The sequence below is a fragment of the Amborella trichopoda genome, chromosome 5, assembly GCF_054954075.1.
Source record: "Amborella trichopoda isolate Santa Cruz 75 chromosome 5, AtrichopodaSantaCruz75HAP2 v2.0, whole genome shotgun sequence".
NCBI lineage: Eukaryota > Viridiplantae > Streptophyta > Magnoliopsida > Amborellales > Amborellaceae > Amborella > Amborella trichopoda.
This window is the reverse complement of record NC_142340.1, coordinates 10,025,218-10,039,433: the sequence shown is the minus strand read 5'-3', so window position 1 is coordinate 10,039,433 and position 14,216 is coordinate 10,025,218. Positions and strand designations below refer to the sequence as shown.

The 14,216-nt window shown below is 36.3% G+C and overlaps 1 protein-coding gene across 4 annotated transcripts in view; it reads right to left on the bottom strand.

Annotated features, from left to right (window-relative positions):
* IAR3 (peptidase M20/M25/M40 family protein) overlaps nucleotides 1-10,275 on the bottom strand; it is a 29,140-nt gene extending 18,865 nt beyond the window's left edge. For 2 of the 4 annotated variants that reach the window (XM_011628558.3, XM_088867411.1), the window contains exons 1-3: nucleotides 9,779-10,275; nucleotides 8,803-8,928; nucleotides 1,212-1,535 (exon numbers count right to left, since the gene is read on the bottom strand). In XM_011628558.3, the coding sequence (XP_011626860.1) occupies nucleotides 1,212-1,535; nucleotides 8,803-8,928; nucleotides 9,779-10,123 (795 nt within the window). In that variant the 5' untranslated portion in view covers nucleotides 10,124-10,275. The remainder of the gene's footprint in view (nucleotides 1-1,211; nucleotides 1,536-8,802; nucleotides 8,929-9,778) is intronic. The other 2 variants (XM_006853857.4, XM_088867412.1) reach the window with 1 other exon arrangement.
* Between the last annotated feature and the right edge of the window lie 3,941 nt (nucleotides 10,276-14,216).

The window sequence follows — 14,216 nt, the reverse complement described above, 5'->3', positions numbered from 1 at the left end:
TCTTGAAGGGGCGAGTTGGTGTTCCAGTACTAGCTTTGGCAACCACCTTCTCCCTCAGATGATACAAGATGATACACTAACACATGTCGATGCCACCATCTTTCCTTCATGCACGACATGCAGCCTTGTAGCTGCAACACTGCCTATACCACAGACTGTCATGGCTTGCCATGAGCCAGCCTCCTCTAATGTCTAAAGAATCTACGCGGTGACACCCGACACGTCCTATATGGTATTGCAGTACTCCAAATAATACCAGCGTTTGATCAAAATTATCAAGTGCCTTGGTCTATACCAGGTGCTGACCCCCCATAAGTGCTCTCTCTTACAAGGACAACCACAGACGTGTCTCTATACAATGTGACCTTCGCCTCCTAGCCCATTACTTGTCTCTTAAATCTATCTTTTCCCTGACAATAGCCAGGATCCCTTCTTGTATTCAATAGTTCAATCACTCCTGTGAGTGTTCTGGCCCAATCACGTGGAGGTATCCTTATGTTGTCTATGATCCACTGCTTCGCATGCTATCCATATCTTGGAGATCCAAGTCTCATGCCTTTCCATATACAAAGGCAGACAATTGGACTTCAGCAAGATCTGGGCATGCAATTCTAGGGACGACTCAGGTTGCAGCTAAGGAAGAGCAATCCCCTAGAAAAATAGTAAAGAAGATGGACAATGAACCTTTTTAAGTCAAGGATGTAAAGCACAATGCAACCATTGCTCAAAAGAGATCCATGGGGGTTTCTCAGGCTCACTTGGTTAATAGAAATTGATAAAACATTGACAAGTAAATTTCACTCTTGAAACTAAATGATGTTAATCCTTCTCATTAATAACCATATGAATTATTTACCAGTGATCTGATTTTTATGTTTAGAACAAGGTAGAATTAATTGATGTACTTAAGGGGGCTGGTAGATGAGATTCATAAGAAGATATGCAAAGTTAAAGTGACAAACTCATCAACACCATCATGCGCGGAAGCAAACAAGGCTCAAAGAAAGTATACATAATGCAATTTCAGACAAACAAGTGTGGTATATAACTATTACAGTGTTATTATAGATGGTAGAAGAGAATAATCTTCTAACTTTATATATTTATTTTCAAAAATTCAAGGACCCCGATAATCTTTCAAATGTTTTTTCAGTATCATTCCACAATTTAAACATGTCACACTATAGCTCTAGCATACCCAAGGAAATTACCTGTGAATCCAAGGGATCTGCTTCCCGTGAAACAAGATGCTGCAAGCTAACAATAACATTTGACGCAGCTAAAATGGGATCGATCGAATGCTGAGGAATAGCTGCATGACCTCCCTTTCCACTTATTACTGCATCAAAGAAGCCAGACCCAGCCATAAGTGGGCCAGGCTTAGAAGCTACAGCACCAATGTGAATGTCAGGAACCACATGCATTCCAAAAATGGCTTCAACATTTTCCAAAGCTCCAGCCTCTATCATTTTCTTTGCTCCACCACCTCCTTCCTCAGCAGGCTGAAAGAGGAGAACCACAGTCCCCTGTTGCAACTAAAACAAAAGTACATCAATGCATGTCACATGCGTAATGTGCACACACTAAAGGGATATAAAATAGCTAGAAAAGAAGTGATGGATTAGCACTGCAACTGAAACATGCATACAAATTATTTCTTAAAAGAAAGAACAAGATCGTCGGTTGTAACACACATGTTTAACACTCATGTAATTTTTTCTTTTTAATAAGTAAAAACAAGCATATAAGTTCACAAGTTGGGCTCACATGTATCAAAGGGCTTGTGGCAAGCATTTCATGTCCTAAACAGTACCAAAACAATGTAAGACATCCTGGTTCATGCTGGAAATTCTGATAATAGATAACTAATGACTGAAGCTGAAAATCAATGTTTTGAAACATGGCTCGGCCCTTATACTCGGCCCTTATTCTCCATTCTGCTCTATTAAAGGTCATATCTTCAGTGAGGTCATAAGTCTCCATAGCTTTCAGACTACTTCCAACCACGTCCTTTGGGCCCTACCCCTTGCCCTTTTCAGTCCTTCCACTTGAACTAACTCGCACATCCTAAAAGGTGTTGTACTTGGTCGGCGCCACACATGGCCAACCCTCTACTCTCTCTCATTTTATCGTCTATTGGTGTCACACCTAAATTCTCTCGAATAAATTCATTTTGAATTCTATCCCTTCTTGTCTTGCCACTCATCCATCTCAACATCCTCATCTCCGCTACACTCATTCTATGGGTATATTGTTTTTTGTACGCCCAACATTCTGTCCCATAGAGCAAAGCTGGTCTCACCGTTGTCCTATAGAATTTGCCCTTCAGCCTCATTGGTATGCGGTGATCACATAAAATTCCAGTCGCACATCTCCACTTTGCTCACCCAGCTCTTATTATGTGTGCGACATCTTCCTTGATCTCTCCATTTTTCCAGATTATCGACCCAAGATATCAAAAGTATAGTCTTTTTTGTACTTCTTGATCGTCAATCTTAACTACTTCCTCATCTCTACTCCTATTATTACTAAACTTGCACTCCATATACTCTGTCTTAGTCCGACTAATTTTAAAACCTTTGGATTCTAGAGAATCCCTCTAAAGTTCTAACTTTGTATTGACATGGTTTCGGGTCTCATCAATCAAAATTATGTCATCTGCGAACAACTTGCACTATGGTACCTCATCCTATAGGTGTCTAATTAAGTCGTCCATAACTAAGACAAAAAGACACGGGATCAATGCTGAACCTTGATGTCGACCTATTGTCACTGAAAACTCACTCGTCTCTCCACTAGTTGTTTGTACACTAGTTAGTGCTCCATCGTACACAGTGTTTTAAAATGCGGGTTGCGGCCCTGATGCAGTGGGGGGCCAATGTGGCGATTCGGCTCGATGCGACCCGGATGAAGGTGCATCGCGATAATGCGAAAAAATGTAAAAAAATTCAAAAAAATTTTAAAAAATAAGTTGATGCATAGAAAAAAATATGAAGGTGATATATGTGATATTAGGTATTTTAGTTTAATGATTAACTTCAAAACTATTAGTTGTCGGAGATTTTGTATCCAGCTATCCACCCATATAAATATTTTTACAGAGCAAGCATATCACACAATTTCTATCTTTGGGATTTTTTAATTTAGCATATTTTCAAGTCGGATCCTTATTACTAGAAGATTGGGAAGAAGACATTGCCCCAAAAATATGTATAATAGTAATATTGTACAAGAAGGAAAAAAAATTTACGACTCTGTGAAGTACTGCTCGATTTCTTTGACCTCTGAAACCCCCGATTTTTTATCACAAATGCACCCTAACATCTCCAAATCAACAATCAAAGGCATCCAATGAACATCCAAGTATCAAACAACCGCCAAATCGAAGATTTCAATGAAAAAATAATTCCCCTTAAATTTTTTTTACCTCGATTTGATGCAAAAAAAGCCACAAAAGTGGCTGAAAATCTTCGTTTAGTGCCCCTAATACTCCCCTAAAGAGTTTCCCTAGCATTTGGATGGTCAAAAAGACCATTTTGCCCCTCCCCCTAGAGGCAAAACAGAAAAAAAATTTGATGGGCACTGTAGCAGTGGGATGCGATGTGATGCGGCCTATGTAGGATGCGGCCACGATGGGGCCTGATGCAGCCGCATCTGTCAAAAGCGCATATGCGCCTGTTTTTTATGTGGATGCGAGCGCATCCCGCATGATGCGGCCGCATATGCGGTGATGCGGCTATATTTTAAAATACTGATCGTACATATCTCTCACCAAGTCGATGTAGTGTCTAGAAATGTCTTTCTTTTCCAACACTCGCCAAATCAAATCTCGAGGTACTCTATCATAAGTTTTCTCTAGATCAATAAAGACCATGTTAAAGTCCTTTCCCTAAAGACCATGTTAAAATCTTTTCCCTTCGCCCTAAACTTCTCAATTAGTTGCCTAAGTTGGAAAATAGCCTTAATTGTTGACCTTCCTGGCATAAAACCAAATTGGTCTTCAGATACATTCGTTTTATGCCTTAGTCGTTGCTCAATGACTCTCCCCCAAAGCTTCATATCATGGCTCATAAGCTTGACCCCTCGATAGTTTGCACAATTCTGTATGTCTCATTTGTTCTTGTAAATAGGCACCACAATACTTTTCCTCCATTCGTCTGCCATTTTTATTGTTCTCAACATCTTTTTGAACAGCTTCGTCAACCAGTAATGCTAATTTCCTCCATTCACTTCCAAACCTCTATCGGGATACCATCTGGTCCTAAAATCTTTCCTAACTTCATCCTTTTCAAAGCTTCTTTCACTTCCGACATCCTAATTCTACGAAATTTGAATTGCATAAAATGAAGGCACGCTAATATTTACAAATCTATTTTAGAAGTTAAACATTAACTGCCCCACAGATTAAGGAGAAGTGGCGAAGAATCCAAGTTTCAATTCGAGTCATCTCTAAATTGGGATTTTAAGAAATTTAGGAAATGTTACATCAAAATTTTTTCAAATCACTTGTTGCATGGAAATAAATTTTACCGTAGTGAAAGTCAACCAATAACTTCTCAAAATTTGCATTTAAAAGGAATGTTGACATAAATAAAATCATAAATTCCAAACCTCACTCATGTTCAGTTCAACTCTTATGTTTATGGGCCATGACTGCTTCTAAACAATGTGAAGTTGAAATATATGTTCATACTTTTATATTTACTAAAAAGATGATTGATGGTTAAGTATGCATGTATTTTGCAGCATTGAACACTTTTTATGCATGAAGAAACCCAAGTCATCACAAGTTCCAAAGGTGGAAATTATGTGTCATGCGTTCAAATTGGGATCAACTCTAGAGTACCTACAAGAGATTAATGTCCAAATTGGACAAATATGAGCATACATGCACACAAAATTTCCTGCTAGGGTGCTCCTCTAATTTTGATATCACAACCTTTACTAGCATATGGGTATTTAGTCATTTTCACCTGACAATATATAAAGCAATTGCTCCTGCAATATTAAATAAAATACCAATAGATCAGCGTGACCATTGTATTTAACATAATATTAAAATCAACATTGCACATGGAGTTTCTATCCTGTAGCATACTAAATCTTTGCTTCCAGAAAAATATTCAAGCAACATCAGGTTCTGCCTCCTGCCCTTGGTTATTTGACGTCCCTTTTCTCTTATCATTTCATCTCATCACTCTATTTCAATAAACAACATCCCCTTTTCCAAAGAGCGCAATGGGTATTTTGGGGGCACGGTTAGCTTGTATGGGTTTTTCGGAACAACCCTTGACCTCCCTCACCCAAACCAATATATCTACCTCTAAGGAACAATTATCATGGGTATTTTGGTCACTTAAGACTAAAACATTGCACAATATTAGGTAGAGTGCAGATCAGTGTGAACTACTGGGGAAATGTAATCTTTCTGTAAATGCTGGTGTCATAGTTCTACTTGCACTCCTTTTTGTACTTGTGGAGTTGCAGATCATCATCATTTTAGCCTTTTTTTAATTAATTGGGGTCGGCTACATGAATCCTGGTTCTCCATTCTGCTCTTTTAAAGGTCATATCCTCAGTGAGACCATAAGTCCCCATATCTTTTCGGACTACTTCCAACAACGTCCTTTTGGGCCTACCCCTTGCCATTTTCAGTCCTTCCACTTGAACTAACTCGCACATCCTAACAGGTGTTGTACTTGGTCAGTGCCACACATGGTCAGCCCTCTACTCTTTCATTTTATCGCCAATTGGTACCACACCTAAACAACGAGGCTGTCCCACCTTCCACCGAAATCCCTAACATCCAAGTAGGAGGATAGAATAGTAAAGAGATCAAAACGATACTAAAAAGTACATAAGGATTTTCAAAAAAATATGGCCTTGAAGGGAGAATTAATATTAAAAAATGTCAGCTTAAGACGTGTCACATGCGTGACGACATTGGCTAGATGTCAATAGGGCAAACCATGCAGTTCAGAAAATAATAGAGATGAGAGTGGAAGCCTGATTAAAAGGGACTTCAAGTTCTAATTTGAAGGCATGGTTACCACATCTGAATGCAAATCGAATAACAATATAAATGACATCCCCCAGCCAGTGTTACACCAGCATTCATGCTCAATAACACTTGTTGACACACGCATGGCCCCTGATGCACCCTCGGTACATCTGCAATATGAATCAAAGTATATTCCACCGAAGTAAGAATGATATCCCATTCATCTAATGCAACTTGTATATATGTTGTTTCTTTCTTCTTTGGTTTAGATATTATCACAATAGAAAATAACCCACTATTCATATGCACACAAAGACATAATTACCGTCAACCTATAAATGTTATTACTGCAGTTGCCGAACAAAAAATTCCTGAAGTCATTATTCATTATATAAAAATTTTACTAAACATTGTGTCATATGCCACAAGATAAAACGTAATGCAATAATAGTACTGCAATCATAATGGACATTGTATGCTTTGTTTTTTCATTTTGTGTAGACATATCAGGATTTTTCGATGCGCCATGTCAAACACCTACATCCATGTTGGAATCCTTGCAACACTGTCACTAGATTCTTGTGTTTTTCACTAGGAAGTTCAAAAATTGAAATACATTCTATCTAGACTAAAGAAGAAACTACATATCTTATATAAAAGAACAGGCAGGGTCAAATAACAGACTTCCCTAATGAACAGAAAAATTAGGATACGATAACAACATGGCAATGTCCTTGAAGCTACAACACCTACAATTTTCACGTGGATGACAAATAAACAATGCCACAACTAGCACAAACTGTATTAATGTTAAAAATGTTTTCTAACCTTCCCAAGTACCATGAGAACATAAAGGACTCAGGCAAGGCTTGGGTTTCTCTTGCAATGCAACAACTTGATAACAAAATAATTTGAAACTGATGAGTATGTAAACAAAAATGGGAGCTAAAATTCTGTCCATTATTGAAGATCAAATCAACATTCCAGAGCTTACTTGACTAACAATTCAAACGAAAGCATTAAATTAAACTAGCTCGCCAAGAACAGAATAAAAAACAGCAGCTATATAATGCAAATTTAGGGTATGTAAGGAGAGAACTCTTCCACCAACACTCATATCTTTCAATTCATAAAATGGGTGGGAATTGGATGGAGTCCATCCAGAAATCCCATGAGATTGGATGAATATGATCACCCATCAAGTTGTTGATCAATAGAAGGATAAAAGACATAAACTTTGTAAGCGGTGATTTCTAGAAACGTGAGCATCAGGATGTTCTAATCATCAAAGACAAATATTTCCCCCTTATTGCTGAGGCATTTATCTTCTGTTTTTCTTATAGAAATAAACACTGAAGGAAGTGCAAGAATTTCTTTCTTAACATTTCATGAGAAGATAAGAGACAGAGGTGACAGAGATACTGAGTGAGTGAGAAGAGAAATCCAGAAAAGGAGGGGTGCAAGTGAGAGATAAAAAATACTAAAAGGTGAGGACGATAATGGTAGAGAGAGAAAGAGCAAAAATGGTAGGATAAAAGCAGGCAAAATGACTTTGATGATCGCTCTTGAATATGGACATGAAAAAATAGATGGCACAAAGGAAATTCTCCAGAAGAGAACTTTAAAGTTTGGAACAAACCCTAAACTGGATGCCTCTCTGATACCATGAAAGTTTTTGAGAAGCAAATGAATTGTTCATTTTGTTCACTACATATACTAGTAATTTTTATTTTCAGAAATTCAAGTCAATTTCTCATTCAAAGACATGCATTAATGACCATAAACAGATGCATACCTATGCCTAGATAAACGCACATATGTGTGAATATATCTAACATCGACATATAAGTGTGCATGTATAAGTACACTATTTTTTTTTCCCAAGAGATGTGTTAGTCCATACAATTTATATCACGATATAAGAAGACCATGGCAACTGCCCCATCACATAGACAGAAAGAAAAAACAAACAATAAAAGATGGAAATTGCTGCACAAGCTCCAGGTGGAACTATTAGTGTGAAGGAAGAAAAGACCTGACACCAACACAATTCAAGGAACCTGTCCTATTCCAAGTTAGAGAATCCAGATGTTATCAATTGATTAGAATAAAAATAAAAGCCTTGAATATTTATAAGATAGATTGATTGATAAGCAAAATTGCCATTTGTAACTAGAAACTCAAACTATTAATCAAACGATTGATAGAAATTACAAAGACAAAAGCACACGTATGGGTAAAAGAAGGATTACATTCAGACACAAAAGGTTCTTATGCAGCACAACACAAAGATGTGCAACCTGATATCCACTACAATCTGAATAAATGTATTCTTATAGCCTTAATCCATGTTTTATCATTTAAGAAGATTACATGCCCTATGCATCTAAAGCCAAAGACATAAACCATGAAGAACATAAGCACAGATCAAACACAACAGCATCTGAACTGTGAGTAGATACATGAATACACATCTTGTGAGTCTGTATGTGTCTCTGCATCTTCTACAAGTAAGGACAGCTTTTAGGAAGTCACACAGATATCACTGCATGAGCCCACAAAATGTCAAATTACATTAAAGATACGAGAATATGTGTGCAATGAGCCCACTACTTCAAGAGCTCTTCTTGGATAAATGCATTCCAGCAACATCAGAATCAAAGTCGCTATACAGTGTCACCCATATAAGGAATGCCCTTAAACTTCAAACTTCGAAGTCCACTATCAAAAAACATATAAAATAGATCCTAAAATTCACAAACAAACACACAGTCGATAAAAACAACAGTTGCAGTACAAACCTGCAAGTCATCTTTACGCTCTTGAAGGATCTTTGCAGCGCCAAGTAGCATTGTGATATGGGCATCGTGCCCACAAGCGTGCATCTTCCCCGGGATTTTGCTCTTGTGCTCCCACTCAACAGCCTCCTAAACATACTCCACCAAGCCGATACATAAATTACATTTTTTCCAAACATTTTGCCTTAATTCGCCACAATATCTAAACAAATCTAACCATCCCAATTGAAATATTCCGGAAAACTCCCAACTTAATTTTGGTTCGGATGTGTCAGCACTTTCAGTCCCAAGAAAAATAAGAAAGATTAAAAAAATAGAGAAAAGATATACTAGCCAAATCCAACTGCAAAAGGAAACTATATTAATAATTTCTGTAAAACTCCATTAATCTCTACAAACCCAACTCCACTTTCCTCTGAAAAAAATGATGAATATGATAAATGCAACAAGAAATAAAACCTTTAGAATAAAGAGAAATGAGACACGGTGCACTATAGTGGGAAAGTCTAATTTCTATCATATTAAAGAAAAAAGAAAAATGATAAAAAAAAAAGGGCAAAAAGAAAATTTAAAAATATCCATGTAAGCTATTTGCAAACTCCCACCTAAATTACAATACAGAAAGCCCAAACTTGAAACAAAGACAAGTGCCTAACCATTCAATCAAGACGTTTACCAACCAGCCCCCCTCCATCAAAAAAAACAAGAACACAGAAATGAAAACCCAAAAAAAAAAGGATATGAGAAACAAAAAAAAACCCAAATGGAAACACATAAGAGTTTGTTCTTCTTGTTTTTTGAAAAAATGAATATGAACAAATTGGAAATCATGGTCAAAGCCAAAATTTTAAATTTACCAAAACAAACCAAATTAACAGAAGAAGAAAAGAAAACAAAACGCTGTAAAACAAAATACATTTGGCTCGAAATCAATTTCTAAATATTAAATTGGAAGAAAACGCAGACATAAGATCTTTACCTCAATAGGAAGAGCATCCATATCAGCTCGAATGGCCACAAAAGGCGGGCGTCCACTTCCAATAAAACCCACAACACCAGTCACCGCAACAGGCCATTTATACTGAACCCCAAGTTCATCGAGCTTCCTTCTGACCAATTTGCTTGTCTCAAATTCCTCAAACCCAAGCTCAGGGTGCTCATGTATACTCCTCCTTATATGTCTAAGCCATTCCAACATCTCTGGCTGCTTGGCTCTCTGCAAAATATCTGTTGGGGTCTCTGCAAAAACTCCATCAAACCATGAAATGGAACTGAATAGTGCGAGCACATGAAGCACAGCAAATGCCCATTTGTGAAAAACCATGATTGGAAGGAAATTAACTGTGGTTCTTGCCCTAGGGGCGTTCCGAAGAAGTTGGGTGGGCTTATAGAGGTGGAAAGAAGAAACCTATGTTCCGCTTAGTGTTGCAGAAACGGCGATTAGAAGAAAACAGATGACTTCTGCACACTCTTTCCTCTTTCTCTTTGTCTCTCTTCCGGATGTTATTTTTGGACTCTGTCTGCCTGCTTCCTCAAGCACGTGCTCTATCACCTCTCTCTCTATCTCTGAATTTCTGACTACTCTCTCTCTCTCCTCTGGTCAGTGACAGGGCGTCTTTCCACTTTCTATCTCTAGATTGACGAGAGAGCATACCATTGCAGTCCAGAACAGACGTGCACGTGCTGAAAGATGAGAGTCCAAACATAACATCCAGGAAAAGAGCGGTCTCCGCTGTCCACGCCTTTCCATTGATTTTGCCATGAGAGTAATGTCATACACAAGTTTAGTATGATATATGGTACACTGGAGCAACGACCTCCCTCCATTATCAATGATGGAGACTGGAGATTATTTTAATGGAAATTAATATAAAAATGCCTTGCCTGTAGAGATATTTAAAAAGGACCCGGTTTCCATGGCCCGGGCCCATGTAGAAATGCGGGCCTCTTAATAAATCTATTTTTGCCGCCCTCTTAATAAATCTATTTTGACTGCGTATATAGAAATGCAGGTCTCTTAATAAATCTATTTTTGAGATGGATTTTAAGATTCAATTTTTAAAGTCATATAATCTCTAATGTGGAGATCACGAATATAAAAAATAAATAAATTTTAAAAATCAAAAATAATAATTCTAATAAGAAAACATTTGGACTGTTAATTTCCATTGTTTTTAGATGGAACACTTACTTGTACCATCTTTAAGATGGATGCTTACGCTTTCTGGACCGTATATGTAGAAATGCGGTCCAACATGCGTAAAACAATTTCCATTTAAAAATGGAAAAGCATATAATGAGACTAAGGTTTAAAAAATGGATCGGTGAACTGGATCGATCACTCTAAAAATTGGGTCGGATAAAAGAAAGATCAGCCTGTTTCGGCTGAAAAAAATTACTAAATAGTATTTTTTGAGTTTCAAAAAATTGAGGGGGTTATGCATTATATACTTTCATTATTTTAAAAAAATACATGAATATTAATACATCGTTTTCATGTCTAGATGTATGTTGACTATTGAATACTTTAGGCTTTTTTTTCTTGCATTGTCTTACATTCATTTGAATGTTAAAAAACAAAAAAACTAAAAAGAAAAAGAAAATTATTTCATGCATGGGGACTGCATTTCTACATTTGCGGTCCCCGAGGTATAAAGCATCCATTTTAAAGATAGATACAAATAAGTGGTCCATCTAAAAACAATTAAAACTAACGGTCTAAATGTTTTATTAATAGAATTATTATTTTTTTATTTTTAAAATTTATTTACTTTTTCATATTCATGATCTCTATGTTAGATATTACATATCCCTAAAAATTAAATCCAAAAACCCATATCAAAAATAAATTTTAAGAGGTAACTCATTTCTACATGGACTCATAGAAATCACGTCCAAAAGAAAAAAAGGAGACAGATGTCGCATTGTCTTAATTTCCTTTGTTGGCAAAGTTTTCTTTACACCATAGAAGTTTATTTATATAGCTTTGAAATTAGCAGCATGTTATAAAATCAAAGTTATATAGTGTAAATAAGTTATGGTGTAAAATAATTAGAAATTAGCTAATTTAGAATTATGTAAACTTTCAAAATTATCTATGGCATAAAATAACTATAATATAGATTAACAATGTTTAAACTATGGCGTGAATAAGCTAAGTTTATACAATGCAAATAAACTATACAAATAAAATAGCTTTAAAGGGCAACTATGCAAATAATATAATAAAATATGTAAATAGCTATGTAAGTTTGCATGTTATTGTAAATGTCTCGCATGTAAAATTGCTCCCAAATGTTTGTAGTATGTCCTAAAGTTTTGTCATGTGTTGAAACCCACATAATTTACGCTGGGATAATTTGAATGACCACTCAAAAATGACTATTTTTTCCACTTGAATGGTATCAATTTGAATAACCACTTTGTCCCAAAGTTCATGACTTGTTGTAGCATTTACTCAAAGTGAAAAAATGGGAGAATTTGTCTTACATCGAATATTAAAAAGAGTGAGAGCTTCCGTAAGAGCATCATGCACAATGGCAAAGCACCGCGCGCAACAATGAAAATTTCATGCCGTGATGACACGTGCATTAAAGTGCTTGCGGCCACTTAAAGTGATGGCCTTTTTTATTTTTTTTACAATGAAAATTATAGGGGTGGGCCTTTGCCCCTCTACCAAAAGAATTTAAAATTATGGGGTTGGGTCATCCGATTTTTTTTAAAAAAAATCTAAAATCGACTTAAGTATCCCTTGTTACAACCGGTTCCGATAAGAATCGGATGATTATGCTTTATGTCGATGAGCTGGCCGGTTCAGATGGGGGAGGGGGGACTCAGGTTGGTTCCTGATATATGACGGGAACCAAATCGGTTTCGACAGTTCTCGATCCCGATTGGATAATTCCGATCCGAATTGTTGAAGTTTTAAACCTTGATTCGAGACCATTTACTTTTGGTAGAAGATGGTCAAATTAATCTTGACCATTGGATGTAAAATTGAGTGGCTGCATTTATTTCATTGACCAAAATCAAAATTCAAAATAAATTTTCTCGAACTTTTCATAAGGTTGCAACATTAAACAATCAAATTAAAGTGCACTTCCAAACTTTGTCACTGTGAGAGATAATCTTTCTCTGTATTCAATTATTAATAAGAATTACAATACAGTTGTCGATTTATAGATAGGGTACAACCAATACTTGTTAAAACTCTAGGATACAGTTTCTATATAGATATAGTATACAATTAAACATTGACAAATCTCAATATCTAGTTGCTATATCTGTTGTAGTTGTCATGTCTATTTACACTCCCCTTCAAACTCGAGATGATTTAAAGGAAGCATAGAGAGTTTGGAAACAAAGGATGCAGGGAATGAGACTTAGTGAAGAAGTTCATGAGTTATGCTGCAGTAGGCACATATGGTACGGAATTATACCTGAGATATATTTGTCAAACATAGTAGCAATTGACTTCAATATGTTTCGTGCGCTCATGGAACTCCGGATTTTTAGAAATATAAATGGCACTCTTGTTGTCAGTTTTCCAACCAGTTGCCTATAAAAGGTTGGGTCAGGAAGAGCTTCTCCATCTGTAGTCCGAAATTTAGCATTGAACTCAAGAGGGGTATCAACTTTCTTTGTATCATTCTGTAGTCGAGCTTGAGAAACAATTTCTGAAGCATATTTTCGTTATGACAACAGATATCATGAGGAGAATAGGTAATTTCTAGTCCAAGGGAATGCCGCAAGAAATCCAAATCTTTCATTTCAAAGGTGCTACTGAGCTTTTGTTTGAATTTATAAATTATGCCCATATCATTATCAAAGATAATCATGCCATCCATGTATAGTAACAAGAGAACTCGTCCTTCAAAAGTTTTAGATACAAAGAGCACCAGATCATGATGACTTTATCAAAATCCAACCGAAATAACTTCATTATAAAATTTCTCAAGCCAAGCACGAGGTGCTTGTTTGAGTCCATATAAAGCTCGTCAAAGTTTACACACACGTTTTTTATAATCCACAACGCTAGAATATAACTTCATATGTAATTCTGTATCAAGATCACCATTGAGAAAAACATTTTTGAAAGGGTGCGGTTTCTATAAGGTTGCAACCTTAAACAATCCAATTAAGGTGCACCTCCAAATTTTATCATAACATGTATTTTTGTTGTAAACAATTCTTAGAATTATTTTAAAATCTATTTTTATATCTAATTATAAAATTTTAAATTCTAATCAAGAAGATCTATAAACATATGAAAATTTTGAAAGTGGATGACCTAGATAATGTGTTGCCAGACGCACTATTTCTGAGACCCAAATTTTTTTTTTTTATATTCATACATCTCGATATCGAGATGACCAAATAGAGGGTTTTTCAACATTAAAACACCCTTTCCGATAGAT